This window comes from Fusarium solani, assembly GCF_023522795.1.
Source record: "Fusarium solani strain SB1 chromosome Unknown bctg00000004, whole genome shotgun sequence".
NCBI classification, from domain to species: Eukaryota; Fungi; Ascomycota; class Sordariomycetes; order Hypocreales; family Nectriaceae; genus Fusarium; species Fusarium solani.
The window spans coordinates 2261042-2281843 of NW_027072152.1; the positions used below are offsets into that span (position 1 = coordinate 2261042).

General features: G+C 53.4%; 9 protein-coding genes across 9 annotated transcripts; 3 read left to right on the top strand and 6 right to left on the bottom strand.

Annotated features, from left to right (window-relative positions):
• Nucleotides 1-1527: 1527 nt before the first annotated feature.
• On the top strand, nucleotides 1528-3489 carry MRS44_007763 (uncharacterized protein; the record flags this gene model as incomplete). Its single annotated transcript, XM_065620646.1, has 1 exon — nucleotides 1528-3489. One exon carries the CDS (start codon nucleotides 1528-1530, stop codon nucleotides 3487-3489), a length of 1962 nt encoding a protein of 653 aa, XP_065476718.1.
• Nucleotides 3490-3869: 380 nt separating this feature from the next.
• MRS44_007764 (uncharacterized protein) lies at nucleotides 3870-4264 on the bottom strand (the record flags this gene model as incomplete). Its single annotated transcript, XM_046284037.2, has 2 exons — nucleotides 3870-3938; nucleotides 4001-4264. The coding sequence occupies 2 exons, from the start codon at nucleotides 4262-4264 to the stop codon at nucleotides 3870-3872; spliced, it is 333 nt and encodes a 110-aa protein (XP_046134228.1).
• Nucleotides 4265-4908: 644 nt separating this feature from the next.
• Nucleotides 4909-5798, bottom strand: MRS44_007765 (uncharacterized protein; the record flags this gene model as incomplete). Its single annotated transcript, XM_065620647.1, has 2 exons — nucleotides 4909-5196; nucleotides 5334-5798. The coding sequence occupies 2 exons, from the start codon at nucleotides 5796-5798 to the stop codon at nucleotides 4909-4911; spliced, it is 753 nt and encodes a 250-aa protein (XP_065476719.1).
• Nucleotides 5799-6630: 832 nt separating this feature from the next.
• On the top strand, nucleotides 6631-7622 carry MRS44_007766 (uncharacterized protein; the record flags this gene model as incomplete). Its single annotated transcript, XM_046269245.2, has 2 exons — nucleotides 6631-7077; nucleotides 7134-7622. The coding sequence occupies 2 exons, from the start codon at nucleotides 6631-6633 to the stop codon at nucleotides 7620-7622; spliced, it is 936 nt and encodes a 311-aa protein (XP_046134226.2).
• Nucleotides 7623-7686: 64 nt separating this feature from the next.
• Nucleotides 7687-8526, top strand: MRS44_007767 (uncharacterized protein; the record flags this gene model as incomplete). The annotated part of the gene is made up of 1 exon (XM_065620648.1): nucleotides 7687-8526. The coding sequence occupies one exon, from the start codon at nucleotides 7687-7689 to the stop codon at nucleotides 8524-8526; it is 840 nt and encodes a 279-aa protein (XP_065476720.1).
• Nucleotides 8527-8975: 449 nt separating this feature from the next.
• On the bottom strand, nucleotides 8976-10592 carry MRS44_007768 (uncharacterized protein; the record flags this gene model as incomplete). Its single annotated transcript, XM_046272098.2, has 2 exons — nucleotides 8976-9736; nucleotides 9791-10592. The coding sequence occupies 2 exons, from the start codon at nucleotides 10590-10592 to the stop codon at nucleotides 8976-8978; spliced, it is 1563 nt and encodes a 520-aa protein (XP_046134225.2).
• Nucleotides 10593-13989: 3397 nt separating this feature from the next.
• Nucleotides 13990-15220, bottom strand: MRS44_007769 (uncharacterized protein; the record flags this gene model as incomplete). Its single annotated transcript, XM_046269244.2, has 2 exons — nucleotides 13990-14898; nucleotides 14969-15220. The coding sequence occupies 2 exons, from the start codon at nucleotides 15218-15220 to the stop codon at nucleotides 13990-13992; spliced, it is 1161 nt and encodes a 386-aa protein (XP_046134224.1).
• A 1264-nt stretch (nucleotides 15221-16484) lies between these two features.
• MRS44_007770 (uncharacterized protein) lies at nucleotides 16485-17393 on the bottom strand (the record flags this gene model as incomplete). Its single annotated transcript, XM_046273765.2, has 1 exon — nucleotides 16485-17393. One exon carries the CDS (start codon nucleotides 17391-17393, stop codon nucleotides 16485-16487), a length of 909 nt encoding a protein of 302 aa, XP_046134223.2.
• A 1011-nt stretch (nucleotides 17394-18404) lies between these two features.
• MRS44_007771 (uncharacterized protein) lies at nucleotides 18405-20708 on the bottom strand (the record flags this gene model as incomplete). The annotated part of the gene is made up of 3 exons (XM_046269242.2): nucleotides 18405-19674; nucleotides 19961-20631; nucleotides 20688-20708. 3 exons carry the CDS (start codon nucleotides 20706-20708, stop codon nucleotides 18405-18407), a joined length of 1962 nt encoding a protein of 653 aa, XP_046134221.2.
• Between the last annotated feature and the right edge of the window lie 94 nt (nucleotides 20709-20802).

The following is a 20802-nucleotide window of genomic DNA, read 5'->3' on the forward strand; positions in this document are numbered from 1 at the left end:
CCGATGCTGAGCCACATCAGACTGTGGCGCCCTCCATCACGTGCGGCTCTCATCGACTACAGTTGGCCCCGGATGGATGTCAAGGTCACCAAGCACAAGATCGTAGCAAGTGATACCTGCTGTGCCACGTCTTCAAGACATTGTTTCAGATGCTCTCGACTTGCGTTATTGTTTGAGATGCGACGGCGATGGCGCTCGAGGCTGATTAAAGTCTCGGGTCGCGTCCCTTTACCAACATGTAGGTAGGCAACAGGTCACACCGAACCAAAAGGTGTCTTGTCTCAAGCTGGAACTCCCCAATTGCGCTTCTCGTGTAACAGTCCATTCAGATCTGCACTTGCAAGGTTGCTGCTCGCTGCACTCAATGCATGCAGGTGACGTTCATGGGGAGCAGGGGTGATTCACTTGTTGGGAACTTGAACCCCTCTATGAGTTCGATACATACCTATGCTGCGGCAATTGGGTAGGATTGCTATGGGCCGCAAGTGCTAAACGACCATCATTTTAGTACATGCGTATGTGCAGATACTCAAACGATATACGCGAGTTTACTCGCTCGTCCAAGTTGCAGAAACACGCCAAGCTCTCAGCTCCCACCCCGTCATGTCGGAGGCCTATCAAAACAATATCGTTCCCTGTTTGAGTCAATGGCTGGAACTTGATCGCAATTTGCAACGTTAATACCTCACCTGGCGTATACCAGAGGAGACAGGGCCACAGGGGAGAGAAGACGAGGGAAGAGTCGGCCTGGAACATGAACTGCAGTGCAACGATCAATGTGGTGCTGAGTTCGGTATGGCGACGGAACAGAGCGAGGAGGCGCTTCTCTTCCGGTAGAGGGAAGAGGAGATCTGAGGTAGGACAGCAGAATTATGTGTTTGTGCTGAAGAGGTGTTGTTGAGACGGGCATTGAACTTGACCCTTGCAAGGGAGATACAGACACTGGCATGGAAAACAAAGGGCACTAGGATCTTCTTTCTTTAGGTGCCTTGCAGTTGCATTTCATATTGGCCCAGTGACACTCCGGGCCTCTTTCCCGGCACTGGCAGGTCTCTGTAGAAAATGTCAGCCGATATCGCACCGGCCGCCTGAAGATTACAGCGTGCGTACCTTCCGTTTTTCCCTTGATGGCTAAAAAAGTTGAGAGGTGAGCCTGTAACCTTCCACGAATGATAAAACCTACGGCACGCGTGAGTTCCTTCCTTCTCTTCTCCCCCTCATCTGTCATCACCAACTCTGCCCTCCTCACATCACCTCTCGCCTTGACCTGAGCCTCGGACCTCTGCGAGTCTGCTCTCAACTGGAATATGGAGTTCACCTGGTGAACATCAGCGAAGATTCCATTTCCTCAGTCATCGACGGCTTTCGTGGTGATCCTTCTCCGGGGCGATATCTCCCGCTTTTGATTCGTTTTGGCACAGCTCGCTGATCAGCCGCAGTTGATCTACTCTGTGAACAACTGTCGGCCCAACACATATTCACTCCTTTATTTTTTGTTTGTTAGTCACCTGCAGCGCAACGCCCAATATGCCATCTACCACAGTCACCTACGGGAAGAAGGGCCTGTTAAGGTCTCTGGGGTCACGTCGTCGCCAAAGGTACCTGGCGGAGTCGGTGTCACGAAGAAAATCAAGTAAAGTTCTCGCAATCTGCCCGGAGGAACAAAAACTGACTCATAAAGACTCTCCCATATCTTCAGCTGCTACGGGTAGCAACACACCTCGACGAACATCACGGAAGAGAACCATCGGAGAACCGCAAAGTATTGAAGAGATGGCAAGCCGACTGCTGGATGATTCGACTCTGCCCCTACAAGCCCGCGGCGAAGATTCATCTCCAAACAAACGTCGGGCTACTACCCCAAACGTCTCATTCCCCGTTGGAAGCGAACCTGCTATATCGCCACTTGAACTACCCTCCCCGCTTGAGCAGCCACCGCCCCCTGCCGAGTCGCATACTAGACAGTTGCGAGTTGGCAAACATTCGCCAAAGAGACTCAGAGAAACTCCAAGACGGGCTGCCACGGCTCGAACGCCCAGAGATGCACTCCAGAAGCGAAAGGAAAGGGGCTTGCAGCGATCTCTCGGCCCTACCAGGACGCTATCCCTTGACCCCTTCAGGTTCCACCCAACAGACAACCTGAAGGCCCCAGTATCTGCGCCGCTGTCTACTGTTGACGGTAACGTCCGACGTCGTCTCATGAAGGATCAGAAAAACGCAGTAGTTCCTGAGGAGCCTGCAGAGCCTAACAGCCCTGATGATATCAACCAGAAACTCCACGCTATGCTAGCCGCCACTGATGCCTTGAAGCCCTCACCACCTCGACGGGCCAATAGTTCAGCCTCCAAGCTCACTCGCATGGTCCCAGCAAAGGTCTTTGCCAAGGTTTCGAATGCGTGGGATCGCCTACATGCGAAATCATCGCCCCAAGAAACAGGGACACCGGAGAAAGTGTCACATAGTGGACAGGACAACGACAAGTCGGGCAGGTTGGAGAGGGGACTTACATCCTCACCCAGCAACATGTCTCCAATTAGTACGATTGAGATCCGCTTGAATGAAGGGGACAATCTCAACAAGAGGAAGGTCCAGCGGATTGTCGGTGGCCAGGTCTCTCGAAAGCCTGTTGCAGATGACGGCAAATCACTAAGGAGCGGAAAGTCCTTGGACGATCCATTTTCCGAGGGTGGTGGCTGGCGGACTCCGACAAGTTTCGAAAGTCGACTCAAGAAGGGTGTGAACAACGATCAGAGTGCCATACCTCCTCTGCCGCATAACCCCTTTGAGTCCGAGAAGGAATTCGACGACAGCATTAAGGATAGGATCTTGAGCACTACACCGGTTGGATCGTCGACACCTCGAATTCGAGTTGAGCGAGTTTCGACATCAAGCTCCGATCAAAGTCCCACGCTGCAAGCTCCAAAGCTCATACAAAAGCAGACCAGTTTGCGACCGGCTGGCACGTCACTGAGCCATGGACAAAGAGAGCTTGTAGGAACGCATCACCCAAAGCTCGCTCGACCTGACTCTGGAAAGAGAACACTAGTTGAATCGGTGAACGAGGCTCGAAAGGGTTGGGAGAAGGCGATGGGGGGAACGGATGCTTTCGGGTCTAAGAGGGTGAAGAAACATCCATCTCCCAGCAAGGAAGCCTTGGAAAGTTTGGAGATGGCCTTCCGAAAGTATACGGACCTTAAGGTTTCTGGAGCCGGTATCGATGACCTGGACGAACTTGCAACTAGTTTCATGTCTACGAGTCCTTCTATGAAGCCTTACGAAAAAAAAGAGGCGAAGTTGGAACCGTCTGTCGATCTCCAACATCGACGACGTCGCAGGACTACCACTTGGGAAGACACACCGCCGCAGAGGGTCTTCGCCGTCGATGATGCCGCTGGCACGAGTTCAATTGGTATCAGAGAATCCACTCAAGTTGCGCCGAGATATTCGACTGGCACCACCTTATCGCCCATCAGGTTTTTCCCCTCATGACGTGGACGAGTTGCAGTGAGCGGGACTGCGAAGACCTGGGGGTCGGAGTGAAAGGATGGTCAAAGATGAGAGGATTTGTTGCACAGAGACTGGAAGGTTGAGTCACCCCAGGAGCACGAGTGATTTGTACGAATTTTGATGGGAAAGACACGAGTGCTAGGAATTACGGTATGGTAGTCTCGACTGACTGCAAGTTGTAACAGATAAGTCGCTGGCGACTGAAAGTTCAAAAGATTTAGGCTGCTTGATATGCGGCATAATAATACAGTTCTTCTCAACATGACTGAGGGTATCGTTTATCATAATCGTACATGTGTGTCATGGACACGTCCTGCTCTTGAGATGCTCAGCATCCTCTACTGATTCTTGTTCTTGGCGGTTTAGAAGTGACGGGCACGGCGATGAGAGCCACGGCCATCAGTGCCATGCATGCGTCGAGTTCCAGCAGCCTGTTGATAGACCAGTCAGTGATTGCTGTTAACAGGATATTGATTATGTTGAGAAAACGTACCTTGACACCAGGTCGACGAGTAAGGCTACCCTTGAGCTTGAGAAGGGCTCCGCTGACCTTGTCCTTCATAGAAGGTCTGCGCTGCTGATGATGAACGGGAGCAGCATGGGTACGGCGGCCACCGCCCAGGAAGCCACGACGAGGCTTCCTGGTGGTGGTTGTAGTGGTTGTGACAGTGTGGTGGGAGCGAGCCGGAGCACGACGGCGGGTGCTAAAGATGGAGCGGCGGGGGGTAGTATGGCGGTGAGTTCTTGTGAGAGGCATATTGGGCTGTCTTTGTTGGGAAAATATGGTGTAGTTTGATTGTGCTTGTGCTTTGTGTGGCTTGTGATATTGATCTTGATTGTCTTAAGAGTGGCTGCTATGGGAGGAGTTGAGACGCATGTTATATACACGATTGACAGCTATAGAATTGCAAGTTTTTGAGGATATTGCATCACATATTACGCCCTCTGATGCCATACCAAGACCCTGGTTTGCAAAAGATCTGCGGTATGAGGAAAAAGGGACCCTGCTTGAACGGTTGCACAGAAGAAACTTGGAAGTTGAAAACGTGACGGAGTTGAGGGTGGCGGTTTGACGTTTTGGAGGAGGAGGGGATTGTGGTTTCATTGGTGGGAGGTTCAGTGGGGACCGAGATGCAGGGTCCAAAGTTGGAGTGATGTCATAGGGCTGGGGGAACAGGAGGATTAACTGCATCGAGATGGTGAAACGTCAATGTCCAGATCGAAATGGTTAATGATATCGCTCAAGTTTTGGAGGCAAGAAAAGCTGTCTCACAGCAATGCATGGGTTGGTATTGCTACGCCTGGTATCACTAGTTTGCGAGGTAATCCAACTGAGAAGCCTTGGCTGATGGCATCAACCACAACGATCCAAAAATAACCACCACCCTGTAGCATCTGGCATCACGCCCTCAGATTCTTCTTGATCGTCTCCAAGTCATCAGCCGAGAACCCCAAGGCCTTGGTGACGTAGCCATCCCATCCGCCAAACTCGGCATCAACCCCCTCGACAAAGGCCTCCCAGAAGGTCGGCCGCAGGCTCGCCATGTTCCAGAACCCGGGCGTCTCGGGGTCGTCTACGCCGAGGGCCGTCTTGATGAAGACGACGAGCCGGTCGCGAGCTTGTTCAGTGCCGATGCGGGAGAGCATGTAGTCAAAGACCACGTCGGGTTGCTCCGTGCCGGCGAGGGTCTGGAGGAGACCGGCGACTACTCCTGTGCGATCTCGGCCGGCTGTGATACATGAGTGCCTGTCTACTTGTATTTTAAATAGGAGGTATACTTGCCTGTGCAGTGGAAGAGAAAAGGCTCCTGGGGCTTATCTCTCACGTGCTCTAGGACAGCGCGGATGGTTGGCTTGTACGCCCTCGCAACAGCCAGCAACTGCTCTCTCCAAGCAGTACTTCCATCATCAACAGCGAAAACAGCAGGGTCAGGTGACCCAGAATATGAACCATCAGGCTCATAAAAGATAAACTTGACACCAGGAACTTCAGGACTCGGATACCCAGCGCGCTCGCGCTCACTGCGCAGGTCAAAGACGGTGCCGACATTGGCAGCCAGCCAGGCGAGTGCCTCTGGGTCGGCGGCGGCGGCATCGAGCATGCCCGAGCGGAAGATGCGGCCAGGGCGGATGGCGCTTCCCGGCACGGCGCCGAGGTCGCGGACGTTGACGAGGGAGCGGGTCGTGATGAAGGGCGGGGATGATAGCGCGGCTGCGAGGGGCTCTGAGGGGATGGCGTCGCGGACGTGAGTTGCCGTGAGGGTTTCGAGGTCTGCGCGCGAGAGGGTCATGGTGGTTTTGGTTTATCGAGGATTTTGGGAAGTGTAGAGTGGAAGAATGGTGACGTTTGGATGTGGGCTGAGGAGAGATGAGGTATACAGATGGGTGCTGACGGTTTTATAGTCGCATAAGTAGGTAGGTAGGCGGCCGATATTCGAAACGCCGTCGGATACGCATCCCTCATCACAGATCCGTTTGTGCAACATGGTCATTGAATTAGTCCCCAAGCTGCTAGGAAGCTCATCGTATCTCGCTCCCGGTCAGGGACGGAGTTCTCAGTTGCCCCGCATCCCCGCTAGAGCTTGCAGAAGGCCTAGGCATCAAAGGAACAGCTCAACAGCTTCGGTCTCAGCTCGTGGCATTAGCTAGGGGGTTGAAAATAGATATTGGAGCTAGCCTGGGGTTGAGTTTTCGGCAAGGACGGGATGGGCGGCCACATGGCAGAATTGCCCCGTCATTCCAGGAACAAGCTTGATGGATCGTGGGGTTGGTATAGGTTAGTGGTCAGACTGTTCCATTCAACCTGGAGACAGTTGATGCGTTAGAGACATCTGGAACATAGGTATGTAAGAACATGTTTAGCAGTGAGTAGACATGCAAAGAGGACCGAGATCGGATAAACTGATCCAATCGATCAAATCAATGCTTCCTTCCCCAGACTTTGTTGAAATGGCGTTCCCCCACCAAAAAAGACAAACCAAAAATATCCCTTATCGATAACACCTCCGACCTCGCTGCCACGACTATCACCGCCAGTCGATGATCCTCTCTACTTCGTCACCACCACTCTAATCTCCATTTAGTAAGCTCATTGAACCCCGTTGCCAACCCGGGAGACAGACAATGGCTGTCCCCTTCCTCAGATGGGGCCTCCCCATCATTGTCGTCGCCCTCGCAGTCGCATACCGCCTCCAGCAGCCTCTCAACAAGGCCAATTCAGCCACGTACTGCTATACAGGCGTGCGTACACATGATTCAGAGCTTCCCACCGCTCAATGTTTCTCTGTTGTTGACGGCATCTTCACAGCCGTCTGGAACAAGGAGGTAGATGACCAGCTACACAACCAGACTGATGGCTACGTGATTCCGGGTCTGTGGGACGGACACGGGCACTTGCTTCAGTATGGAGAGTTTCTTCACTCTGTCGACTTGTTTGGTGCTCAGACTCTAGATGAGGTGCGGTCTAGGATTAAGAAGTATCTTGCTGATAACCCTGGAGCTGGATCCAAGGATAACTGGGTTCGTGGTGTTGGTTGGGACCAGACATTCTATGGCCGTATGCCCACAGCTGTAAGTCAACTATATATCATCTCATGTATTGGGAAAGCCTTACAAACCCCATACAGGCCGATATTACAGAGGACCCAGAACTCAAGGACATCTATCTCATGCTCGACCGCATCGATGTCCACTGCACCTGGGTATCCCAACCCGTCCTCGACCTCCTCCCTTCAGACCTCCCCGAGACAGTCCCCGGCGGCGAGATTATCCGTGAGCCAGGCCTGGGCGTCTTCTGTGACAATGCCATGGACCTTGTCCTTTCCATCTGGCCAAAGCCCGGAACCGACTTCAAGACCCGAGCTGTCAAGACCGCTATGAAGCGTCTCAACGAGGTCGGTCTCGTGGGTATGCACGATGCTGGTGCTACTCCAGAGACTCTGACGCTCTACAATGAGCTCTCGTCGGATGATGACTGGTCTGTTCGTGTCTACGCCATGCTCGAGTGCCCCCAGCGCAACTCGTACTGTCCCGACGAGGCCGTCAAGTTTGCCCGTGACGACGACCGCTTCGCAGTCCAGAGTGTCAAGCTCTTTGCTGGCAAGTCTAGCCCCTAGTCACCATCATTCCATAAATACTGACCCTTAGAAAGACGGTGCCCTCGGTAGCTGGGGAAGTGCCATGCTCGAGCCCTACTCGGACCACCCCTGGACATCGGGCACACTCCTCATCAACGCCTCAGCCCTCACAGACGTTACAAAGCGTTGGGCTGCTGATGGATATCAGGTCAATATCCATGCTATAGGCGATCTCGCCAACCGCAATGCCATTGACGCTCTCGAGGCCGCACTCGTTCAGCAGTGTCTCAACGAGGCCACTGCACAAGATGCCTCTCCTTCAACATCAGATGATGCTGCTGCGCAACACGCTTCTGACTCTCAAGATCAAGCCAAGGCCCTCGCCGCTTGTCAATCCCGCCACCGCTTCCGCATCGAACACGCCCAAATCATTCATCCAGACGATCAACGTCGCATCCACTCCATCGGAATCCTCCCTTCAATCCAGCCCACTCATGCCACATCCGACATGAAGTACGCCCTTTCTCGCCTCGGCTCAGACCGTCTCTCTTCCTCCGCCTACCGCATGCGCTCCCTCCTCCCTGCCCGGCCCATCCTGGGCAGTGACTTTCCAGTTGAGCCACCGAACCCCTTCCAGGGCATCTATGCTGCCGTGGCTCGTCGGAATCCGCACACAGGCCATGACACTGATGATAGTCCTGATGGCTGGCATACAGAAGAAGCTCTGACATTGGATCAGGCTCTATGGGGTTTCTCCGGTGCTCCTGCTTATGGAGCCTTTCTTGATGGCCGTGCTGGTGTCATTCGTGAGGGCGCCTTGGCCGACTGGGTTGTTCTGGATCATCCTATTGAGGAGGTGGACGTTGAAGATTTGCGAACTCTCAAGGTGAGAGAGACGTGGGTGGCAGGCAAGAGAGTCTACAAGCGCCCCAGTTCGGAATAACATGTTGGGAAGACATCAGTCAGGAAAACCAGGAGTTTAGGATATTTAAACACGTATAAAGGATAGATCATTGGAGATCAAAATACGACATCTTGTTTCAATCTGCTTCCATTGATTCTTAACATTCTGATTGAACTGAGCTCTCCTTGACTGCCCCGACATACACACAAGATTCACCCTCAATCTCTGACAATGTTTCCACGTTGTCGCTATCTACTGTAGTCGCCCTCACGACCAAGACTAAGGAAATGGAGCCGAAGAGGCTACGCCGGGACAAAGTCCGAGCACTTTCCTGTCCTCTATCCCGCAACATGATAAATTCATCCACCTAGAACGCCGTCTGCTGGGTCTCGCATCCTGGAGCCCATCCTCTGCGCATGTCGCAACCTGTGTACCGCTAAACGCCAAAAACCACATGTCATAACCAGTGTACTTTAAGTTGGCCGCCCCTACTCGGCCTTGACAATAAGCTTGCTCTCCCACCACTTGGCAAACTTGACCGTGGGAATGTCGACGGCTCGCCAAAAGATGTCGGCCCACCAGAAAACGGTTGGGATGACAAAGAACGAGCTCAGGACAAAGCCAGCTGTGAACCAGTTGCCCTCAATGCCAGTCAGGCCATAGGCCCACATCTCAAAGCGATATCCGACAGCATGGATGGCAGGTCCATGCATTAGATACAGGGCATATGAGATCTTGCCCAAGTATTGGACGAAAGCCGAGTTGAAAACTCGCTGCCAGTTAGCCGAGCGGCTCACAGAAAGTACGAATATGACAGCGCCCGTACACTGCCAGTATCGATACTTCTCGGCCGTCCACCACTTAGGAATCAACGACGTGAGGTAGATCCATCCTGGGGTGGTGTCGCCCCCCTGGTCAGGTTGGCTCATGAAGTAAAGGCCCAAGATGCTAAGGAGTGCCCAGAAGATGCCTTGGAGTGTTCGGCGGCGAGGGGGTTGAGTCTTTTCCTCGATGGGGAGGGCGGGGGCCGAGACGTGGGCACCTCTAATATGATCCATCTCGGCAAGGACCATGCCGCAAAGGAACATCAGAAACTCCCATTGAGAGTTTCGGTAGGTGAAGAGCATGATGCCACCAACGGTGAGGAGTCGATACTGGGTTCGAAGTCGAGCAGTGCCTAGGAGGGTGAGGAACAGATACAAGGAGCAACGGAATTCGACGGGAATTGTCCAAAGGTGTTGGTCATAGTCTGGAAAGGGTCAGCTACATTCAAAAAAATATCGAGGGCATTGAAAGCACTTACTGGTACTTCCACCATGAGTCTTCCAGCCAAAGACATGGACGAATTTAAACATGTCCTTTGCCCAATCCGCCAATTGAGCATAGTTTGTCTTGAGCCTGGTGGGGTGAGGCTCGATGACGTTTCTCATGTAAGTGCGGTCCAGAGCAAATGCCCGAGTCCCTTCGTACGCTCCTGAACGGATGAGAGCAACGATCATCAAAGTAGAGATTGCGGTAGGTAGATAGAGACGGATGCCTCGTCGAAACACCAGAGAGCTCATAGCAGTGGAGAAGTCCTGGCTGCTTCGGCTCCGGATGAGCTTCAGGGGTCGATAGGAGAGGGCGTAGCCCGAGATGACAAAGAAAAGACAGACGGCGGGTGGTCCTTGAAACCACAGTCGTAGGATGGGAAGCTTGAGGATGTGGTAGTGAGAGTCGTTGCAGCCCCAGCCCTTGGCAATGACAAAGGCTTGGTAGAAGAAGTGGCAGAACAAGACGACGAGGGCAGCAACGCCTCGCATGCCATCAAGATATGCCGTAGGGGCGAGCTTGGCGGGTCGGATCTGCTCACGAGCATGGCGGCCCTGGAGGAAGCTGGGGACGAAGAACCAGGCGAGGCGGACGAGGAAGACCCTCCAAGGTGTTGATCGGACGTAGTCGACAGGAGCGAGGATGGGACCGGCCCATTTTGTGAGGAGGAATCTGTGTTCTAGGTCATTCCGTCCGCTGTCGCTATCGACATCAGAGATGGATCTGTCGTCGAGCAAGCCCATCTTCTCTTCCTCCGAGGGCGACCTGTAGTGTGTAGGAGAGTGGCCGTTCATTGTTCCAGCAGAGTCGGCCGAGAGGATATGGGATGGAAGGAGAAGAGGGGAGGGAGGTCTCCAATGAAAGAGGGAAGGAGACAGTCAAGTACTTGAGCAAAAATGCTGAACGAGGGAAAGAAGGAAGGAACAAGCAAGGAAAGTGAAAGGAGGAAGGAGAGGTTGGGGATCGTCACGCTTCTATGACTGGGACAACTGATATCTCATGAGATGGATCAGATGCCGGTTCAAAAACGAATGACTAGGGCTCAAAATAGATCAAATGGATAATATTTTGAACCACCATCGAAAAAAGAAGTCGTAATGTGAGCGAGGGTAGGAGGAGAGATGCCAAGAGATGCCGCCAGGGAACCTCTGCTGGGCTTTTGATGTATTTCAAGGCGGGGAGCACAGCCCTAAAAGTGTATTGTATGTATCGATTATGCTGAAAAGAAAGAGGCAGGTAAAGAAGAGCACAATGGACGAGGAGGTCCTGCATGAATCAAGTGATGAATATACAGTACATCACAGTGCCCAGCCAGTGACGGTGCCATGCAGGTGGCCGCCAGGTCATGAATCAAATGGCTGGCTCTCAGCTCACGCCCGCCGCCTCAACAACGGAAAGTGACATGCTATTTCCCACTCGAGACGGGGTTTCGTCTCGATCTCTTGCTTCTGTGTCTTGTCTCTCCTCTTACACGCCGTGGTTCAACTCGATGTGCCGTCTCTCCCCACCACCACCACCACCACCACCACAGGGGATAATACCCACCGCGAATCCACCCACCACCACGCCTTGGATGTTGTCGCTGCCCTAGCGCCGCAGTAGAGGGTCCCATCGGACGGGGCTAGCCAGGGGATGGATTGCGGTCTGCGGCGACGGTCGCGGGACTGCGGCGATCTTCAGCAGCTCAGTGGGCATCAAACCCAACTTTTTCAGGTTTGCGTCGCATACACGAGGCAGGTCATACAGCTGAGGGCATCGAGATGCCGATAACCGATCAAGATTGTTTCATAAAATAGAAACTGCTTCAAGTTATGGTACCTGTAACAGAGCAAAGGCGGCTCGATATTATGCGTGGTTGTGGTGCCCTGAAGGAGTCGTTCCCAGGAACCCGGGCCGTGTGTACAGAAAAGGGCAAGGACGGCGGGCGGCAAAGACAAGCATTGGCCAAGAACGCCAAGGCTGCATCCTGGGCAATAGACTTTTTGGGGGTGAGTGGGTGTCCCTGATTCGGTTCTGACCATCGACCAGGGGGTTTTAGAGAGAGTTATGTGGAGTTTCATCTGGCATAGACTTGTAAAGTTTCAGTATCAGTTGTTTGCATTGGATAACCAGACGATGGCTTCAGTTGAGAATCTCTTAAAACTGAGTCTGAAATATTCATCATTCGTCATATGCCGCCTCTGTCTTGCACTGACGTCTACTTCTCCACCAAGGACCCAAAACCACCCATGAATCTCTTTGTTTTGATCCATGATATCCTCCCACACCACCCCCAGTTATTTCCGACATGGGGTTCCATTCTTTTTCCAACCTTGGACCCAGGAGGAACGCGCGTACAGGGAAGTCCAGGTCCCCTTTTTTCCCTATACTGTACAGAAGGCCGACCAAAGACAGCGATCATGCCATGAATTTGGTTCCCAGAAACAGGCGCTGGTGTCATCTGGATACCCGCGCTTCATCTGGCACCCAGATCTCACCCCTGCTCTGTGTTGTTGGTTCGTCACAGAACACACAGACGGGTAACCGCCCTGATGATCCCAACGTCCATCGTCATCTGGATTGTTCGTACTCTTGGCGATCTGCGCGTGCTTCCAAGTTTTCAAGTCCAAGTATGTAAGTTACCACTCTTTACGTCGTCATGTCTAATTCATGGTGTTGAATGTTGTGAATGTTTATGCTTCCCCAGCCACTATCGAAAGCCACCACGGAAGTGCCGTTGACACGCGGTGAGGCTGAAAACAAAGTGCACACTCCTTCAGCTAGACTCAACGTCTTTGTTCAGCTCAGCCAAACGCCTCAATCTGTCTGTACAGATAAATAGTTCAACCCTTGCCAAGGTATGATTATTGACATCTAGAACTTCCACCACTTCCACCGCCCTGAGCCGAAATTTTATGGGCATTATCCCGTGGGATACGGCCTCCTACTTTTGGTCTACAATCCCACGGCCGAATCCCTCCGCCAGGAAGAATATCAATGGGGACATTCCCACATTTTACAGTCCTAATAGGCGGCTACTGCATCATCCTCGAGGTTCCCCCAGCCAAGGGCCCATCAGCCCAACCACGCCATCAACACAAGGAGGCACAGGCACAGAGACAGAAAAGCTTAGCCTTCTCCCCTTGCCCTCCATGATACGGCGGCTGTCGCGCTGTCGCGCTGTCTCCCTACCCCCCTCGTCCTGTTACCCACATGGCGGGCACACGACAAGACAGCTGGAGCCATGGAACCTCCGGTTGGAGGGAAGCTCGACGACTCTGGCGGCTTCTTTGAGCTGACGACGCCGACGGACCCAGATTTCTTGATGACATTCATACAGTGTCGTCGCCCGGGTTTCACTACCGTGCTGTGTGATCCATGTATCGCCCATGTATTGATCCTGGGTCTTGATGGTGAATCTCTATCGGGGCGTGCGTGCATACAAGCCACCTCCACAACTGAAGCCATTCATCCCCTGTCCACGTCCTCTGCCGGCTCATGACTTCTATTTATACCCCCTCATGGCTCTGTCATCAAGCTGAGTGAGCATGCCTTATATATCATCGATGCCCATTAATCCATGGCCCTCCCCGTCGTCCTTGTTTGTGCACATCGCCCAATTCCACGACAAGTTTCATCATGCCATTCACCTGAATTATGCTTCACCAACTCCCGTCACAATCTTCCAGGTTCTCCTTGACACCACTGATAAGATATTAACATCCCCATCGCGTCATTCGGCGTCCTCGACGAGAAGCGTAAGTCTCCGACAGTTGAAACACCTCCTTGGCATCAACCTGATATCTCAAACATCTGGTCCGCCGACCTTACCGTCGCAACCGGGTCCCAGAGGCCAAGCATCTCCCAGCTCAATACACACAATCACACAGCAGCGGCTATTCACGACTTTTGAGGCCTCCCACGAATGTTGATAATTCTTTTGCATTTATTGTTTTGCCTTTTATCGGCTTGAGCATTGTTGTAGCCGTCTAAACTCAACCATTTGTTTTGTTTTACAAGGCTCCTCTCCACGAGGGCCGGTCATAAAAAAGAGCGATAACAAACCCCATTACCCGTAATCCCTTGCTGTAAATCAATCCATGGCTCCCGGCTTATTTAGTCATCCAAGTTTTTCAGTAAAACACCCCCAACGCCTTTAACGACCAGTTTACTGCAGTTCGTGGCCCATGGTATATATGTTGTTCGTCGTGCTTAGTTCTCGAGCCAGTCAAGGAAGTCAGGGGTGAAGTAGCTGACCACGATCGTGGCTCCCGCTCGGAGGATACCCTCAGTCGACTCAAATGCCATGGCCTTGAGGTCAAACACACCCGCCTTGGCTCCAGCGTGGATCATGGCGTACTCACCGCTAACCTGGTAAGCGGCCACGGGGAGATCCTTGCCCAGCTCCTTGGCGTCACTGATAATGTCGAGGTACTGGCTTGCAGGCTTCACCATGATGATGTCGGCACCCTCGTTGATGTCTCGGACAAGAGCTCGTCGGGCAAGACCGCGGCCACCAGGGGGGAGCTGGTAGCACTTGCGGTCACCAAATGAGGGCGCAGATCCAGCAGCGTCTCGGAAAGGACCGTACAAGCAGCCAGAGAACTTGGCTGAGTATGACATGAGCACAGTCTTGTGGGCAATGCCCTCCTCAATCAGCTTGAGCTTGATGGCGCGAATGCGACCATCGTTCATGTCTGAGGGAGCAACGCAGTGAGCTCCGGCCTTGGCGTAGGCAATAGCGACATCCGAGATACGGTCAACAGACAGCTGGTTGTTGAGGCTGCCGTCGTCGCGCAGGATACCGCAGTGGCCGTGGGAAGTGTACTCGCAGAGGCAGACATCGCAGCAGATGAAGAGCTGGGGGAAACGTCGACGGATAAGCTGGATAGCCTTGATGACAGGGCCCTCGGGGTCATCGGCGGCGGTGCCCAGAGCGTCCTTGGTGCCATTTCGCATGGGGACACCAAAGAGCATAACTGAGCGCAGGCCCTTGTGGACGAGAGGCTCGAGGAAGGGGATCAGCTTGTCGACGCTAAGCTGGTGCTGACCAGGGAGAGACGGAACGAGAATCATGTCGCCTTCGCCATCGGTGACAAAGATGGGGTAGATGAGCATCGACTAGAAGCACAAGTTAGCGGGCTTTCTCCATTGCGAATGTCTCGTCTCGGGTTCCAATTGCAGCGCTTACCTTGGTGAGTTGACGCTCGGCCTGCCACGAGCGGGCCAGAGGGTGAAAGTATCCGCCATGAAGCTGGCTCGAGATGTCGCCCGAGATGCTGACGCTGGTCGCGGCGGTGCTGGCGTAGGACATGGCCCGCGAGATGTGCGATGCTCGGTCGTCAAGAGTGGAGACGGAGGAGCGTGGGCCTGGAATCTGAGGGCGGCGAGCGGCATTGGTGTCGCGGAGGCTCAGGTCCTGAACAAGGCTGGAGAAGGACATGATGGCGGTGTCAATTGGAGAGTTTGCTGAGTGAGGAAGAAAGTTGACGGTCGAAAAAAGACAATTTTTTTCTTCGGCGTGGGGGAAGAACGGCAGCAATGACACGATGCGGGCAGGGCAGGTGGCCAATTTTCAGCTCTGACGAGAGGGGCCTCTGATAGCGGAATCGCCCGGATGAATGGCGGAGAATGGATCTCTTGAACGAGATGAAACAGCGCAAGAACGACACACGACGCAATTGAGGATTTGGGAATGGGGAGAGAAGGAGGAAAGAAAACGGTGAGAGAAGAAGAGGGAGGAGGATGGTGAAAAATGAACTCCGAGGGATGGGATGGATGGATGCGACTCAGCCCAGGATCGGGATTGATTTGCAATTGCCAATGAGAGAGTCGCCATAAGCCTTCCTCAGGTTCCGTCTGCGACTTCCTTCCTTGCACATGTGCGCTCCATGGAAGGCGCGGCGGAAACGCCTTTCCGGCACAAGATCGGTCAACCTCGGGATGTCCGGCGTCCAGCCAATCAGGGGCCGAGATCGCCCACCGCGCCCATGGCGCCCTCCAATCGCTGTCGCTTGCCACTGAAGGTCTCCGCTGAGGAGTCTGCTGGAAAAACCGCTGCACCGGCGAGTACCGGCGCGCATCCAGGCCAGATTGGGCAATTGTAGCAGGCGAGCGAGACCCTTGAGACAGGGGATGAAAAATATGGACGGGGTTGAGATAAATACTGAGACGTCTTGTGTTGGGAACCCACTCCTTGGCTGTCTCTCTTATTTCTGTCCCTCACGACGTGCAGGCTTTTTTTTCCCTCATGCAGCAGTCAGAACCTGCCGTCCCCGCAGGCCAATCACGGCCCCAGACTTTCTAATTGTTGGTGTGGTCGTGTGCCCGCCTCCTCGCCCGCTCCTCTCTCGCCTTTGTTGCCGACCGCTGCCGGTTGCCGGACGGTGGAACAGGTGGGGATGAAGGAGGACCGGACGGCATTCACGGACGGGTCGGATTCGAGCATTTCCGGAGGAGTAGGAGATGCTCTATTACGGAGCAGTTGCTTATCGAACGATCCCATTGCACGCATCTCCTCGGCCGGGAGCTGCTTACTTTATCCTCCCCGCTGTCAGACTGGGTATGTGAGACATGGGGTTTGTCGTATTCGGTTGCCGAGAATGTCTTGCCCGTGAGGATGTGGCTTGCGCACAAAGTCGGCATCGTTTCTTCCCAACAACTCAGGTTGGGTATTTGAAATTCCATGGCCGCCCTTGGCTGTCTATCTACACCAGAACGGTCACTGGCTTTCTCCTCTGGTCATCTCGAAGCCCTCCAACCATGGCGGGGTTGACAAGCTGACACTTTGCCACCCTCTCAGCCCTGCAGAGCGACAGTAAACCCTCCTTGATAACCGCCAACGTGTTCAAGATGCCACCGCCCTCAGACACAGTCAGCTCGTAAGCGACTTGTAACTGATCAAACTGCACCCTTTCATGCCCGTGCCCTTCATGTACGTGCCCAAACACATGCAGCAGTGGACGGACGCGCCAGAGCTCTCGCAAAAGATGACGGCATCCGAGCCTCATAAGATCAAGATGACCTAACGGCGGACCGTGAGTGATAAGGATATCGGTATTTTCTGGGACAGTACTTGACCAAATGTCCTCCGGCCGAGGATATTGAAAGGCCCAGTTGCCATGGCGTGGTGATAGAGGACTCCCATATATCCTCAAGCGCCGGCCGTTAGCACAGGTGATGGCTATCATCTCGTTTTCGAGATAAGTGCAGCTCCCCCAGTCAAGCTTCGCTCTTTCTTCCGCGTCTTTTTCGGAACGATCACAGGCTTGATCGAGTAATATATCGTGGTTTCCTGCAATAACGATCTTGTGGGGATGAGGCTGGGATGAAAGCCATGATATGGTCTCCTGGAGCTCCTTGAGAGAGCCCGACTGTGTGAGGTCGCCAGCGTGTATCAACACATCGCCAGGAGGCAAGTCGAAATGGGCATTGTGCGTGTCCGATATGCACACAATCGACACCGGGTTTGCCAAGGTGTCGTAGGAGATGCGGCGGTGTGTGTAAATGTAGCGTGCTATAAACTTGCACGGGTCGGACCAGAACTCTTGCCATTTGGTCGGACGCGGTCTTTTTATCAAGGCTTCGAGGCCTGATGGCCGGCTTGAAAAGAGCATGATGTTGATGAATAGACGAAGAGTGCTTGTCTCACTTATGCAGAGTTGAGGCCGAGTACATAAGTGATTAGGCACCCATCCACCCATCTATAACAACCACGGTGCGAATCTGCCCATGCCGAATCAATAATTTGAATTCATATCACGTGTACGGGCATTGAGATATGAGTCAAAAGCCAGATACTGCCGTTTTGGCCATGCTGATGTCCAGGTGGTGCTGACCAGTTCCGCAAGTTCAACAAATTCACAGGCGACAATAACGCAGGCTACCTAACCTACCCAGGTATGCCTGTGCAAGGTTTGTCAAACGGCCGTAGTCTCAATTTCCAATCTTCACTTCGGTCGAATATCCAAGCACGTGAATCTTATGCGTCGTTCTTTCTTTTAAACCAAGCATCAGCTCCCACGTTGGTCGACGCGCGAAGCAGAGAAGTCCCCGAGTCACAGCCACAGCATCTGCATCAGCAACCCCAAAGCACAGCATTGATTCGTCTGTGGTTGGTGCTAGTAACGCGATTCAATTAAACAGATTGTTTCGATCTCTTGCTGATATCTAGTCCTACCGGAAGGAAATCTGGTCAACTTGAGCTGCTGGTCAAGGTCATGCCACTTACACAATGTATCTTGGTTGTAGATCATCGCGAAATGAGCCAAGCACAGAACTACCGTGGACATCACTAGTTAACTTCATGCATGAATATATAGGAGAGCAAACACGTTCCCTATGTACGATAATCACAAGCACTTGCACCGGCATAATGCAGAAAATCGTCATTTCATAGCAATTGCCGCCTAGTATTTGGGTACCCTAGAGTAACGGATTTATATTGGGCGATTCGCAAGAGAGGACACAACACCCTCTAAAGATGCCCGCTGCTAAATCACCAAAATGTGATAGTACCAAGTCAATTCTCCATTTCTTATGCATGCCCTTGAACTAGGGCTTTTGACCGGCAACGTCTTCTAACTCATCAAAACCGTGAGGTCGCCCCATGATGATTGGGAGGCCGGTTACGTTACTGTGCAAGATGATGATTGACCTGGCTCTGTTGATTCATTCTCATTGACCCGTGATTCATCTGACTCCTGTGGCTGTTGCTGATTTTCCTGCGAGCCATTCGACTCGATAGCTTGCTCCTTGGCCTGGAGATCCTCTCCCTTCTTGGAGGTCGTGTTTGTAGATTCTGGTATCTTGGACTTATCCTCACCGGCCAGTGGACTAGCTGACTCCTTCGACTCTTGTTTATCTTCCCCCATGTCCGTGACACCGCACCCGTCACCCGAGCTAGTGGCGGTATCACGGCCAGCTGTGGTAGTGTTTTGCTCTTGTTCAGTATGTTTGGCGTTGCTTTGATGGCTAGTGGACTTAGGGGGTTCCTCCTGAATTGTAGGCAGGGTACCGTGGTCTGCATCGATATTATCCGTGCAGTTCTCCTGGCTAGTCGCTGTGAAGTCGTTCTGTGGAGCAGGAGACTGCTGATGAGCGGTACTGGTAGGGCTAGTCTGGCCAATGTTCCGACGGTTGGTTGTTTCGTCGTCGTGCTGCACAGTAGGAGATTGGAAATCGTCTTGCCTACGAGATGTTTGGGGATGGCCCCCCTGATGCCTCGTCGCAAGCTCCCTCTCCCCGTTAGTACGTGTAAAGCCGGTGTCGCCAGAAGACTGTAATGGGGTCCTGTCGCGCGTGGGCATGGGGTAGTCTGTACGATCGCTACCTACACTGGAATGGTGCTCATCAATCCATGTGTGGTTCTTGTTGCTCTGTTTAGCTTGACTCGGTATCATTTCGTAATCGTTCTCACCGTCGTCCACCCCAAGATCGCCAGCTGCGCTGTTCGTTTCGTCGATGTCATCCTCGTTCTCGCTTTCTTCCTCCCTGTGCTTCTTCCTCCTCGTCGTGGCCGTGGCCGTCTTCTTCTTCTTATCCGTGGAACGCTCTTTCGTGGAATGCTTCTTGCTGCTGCTCTTCTCCTTGCTAGATTTATGGCTCGACCTTTTCTTTCTCTGGTTGGGCCCCCCCGCCAACCACCAGATCCACGACGGTGCCGATGGGGGCGGCTGTTGCGAGTGTCTCTTCTTCTGCTTCTTCTCCTCCTCCTCACCTCTTGCCTTGACCTCTTCCGGCTCCCTCTCCTTGGGCTTTTTCGACTTCTTGAGCTTGGTCATCTTGTCGGGCATGATGTTGTCTTGTTGAAGGGACGGGCGTTTCTCGGGGCTTTCAGAAGTATCGGAAACTATATTTGTCTGCTGCGGATGCAAAGCAGCCTCCCTGACGACGAGGCTGCCCGATATATAGTCCATGATGTGAGAAAATGACTAGAGACCGTTATCAGCTGCCTCCCGGGCACAAACGTGATGTGATGCTGCGCCTGGCTTCGTTGGGTTGTTCATACCAAGCTTTTCACGTCCGTGAAAGCTTGGTCTCTATTTGGGTGACTCTAGGGAATGGTGGTACACAAGCAATGTACAACGAGCAACATTTTTTTCCACATGGCATCACGCCCACTCATCATCAGGCAAACCAGCTCGTCAGCAACACACACACGCACGCACGCAAACGCACCTACACTCCCCTCAGCTGCGTGTTATCCCTCTTGTCCATGGGCGTGTATCTCTCCTTGAGCACCTCCTCCACTGTCTGCTTCGGCTCGGCCTCGGGCTTGACGAAGCGCTGCTGGAGCGCCCTCTCCACGGGTGATAGCACCGGCACCGCCACGCTGCCGTCCTCCTGCGCAATGTCCACATTCTCCTTGTCCTTGCTGTGATCCAGGGCCGCGTGGGCAAACTCCTTGCTCTCAGCCTTGACCTTTTGGAAGGCACTCTTCGCGGCCGCAGCGACCTTGCCGCTGGCCTCGCCCAACTTGGCAGCCTCCTCCTTCACAATAGGCTTGATAGTAGATTCGGCTCCCTCTGAAGGGTTGCCAAAGGTTCGGCTCCACAGCCGCGACGCCGTGTCCTCGAGACCCTCGCGCACCTCAACCCAGTCGGTGTGCTGCACCCACCGCACGGCGTTCATGACTTCGGTGTTCCATCGCTCCTTTGCGACCTCGACAGCGTTGGCCCGCTGGGCGGCGGCGACTTCGGACCGTGTAGGGGGCGGCAGCGGCGGGAAGGGATCGATCAAGCCCTGGATGGCGAGGGCCTGGGATCGGAGGGCCTGACCTTGTTGCTCGCGGGTACGCTGGTGGGCGAGAACTGAGAGGTAGGCGAGGGAGAGGGTGAGGGTGACACCGCCGGTCTTGCATAGAAGTTAGCATTCAATCGCTAGTTGGTAAAATGAATTGAATCACGTACAAAGCCGGTGGTGAAGCCCATGGTTAGAGCTTTGTCTGTGCCCGGTAGACCGAGATAGAGGGTGCGGCAATTTGCGGGTTGCTCAGGTATCGCGAGACTGGTCAATTCGTTGCAA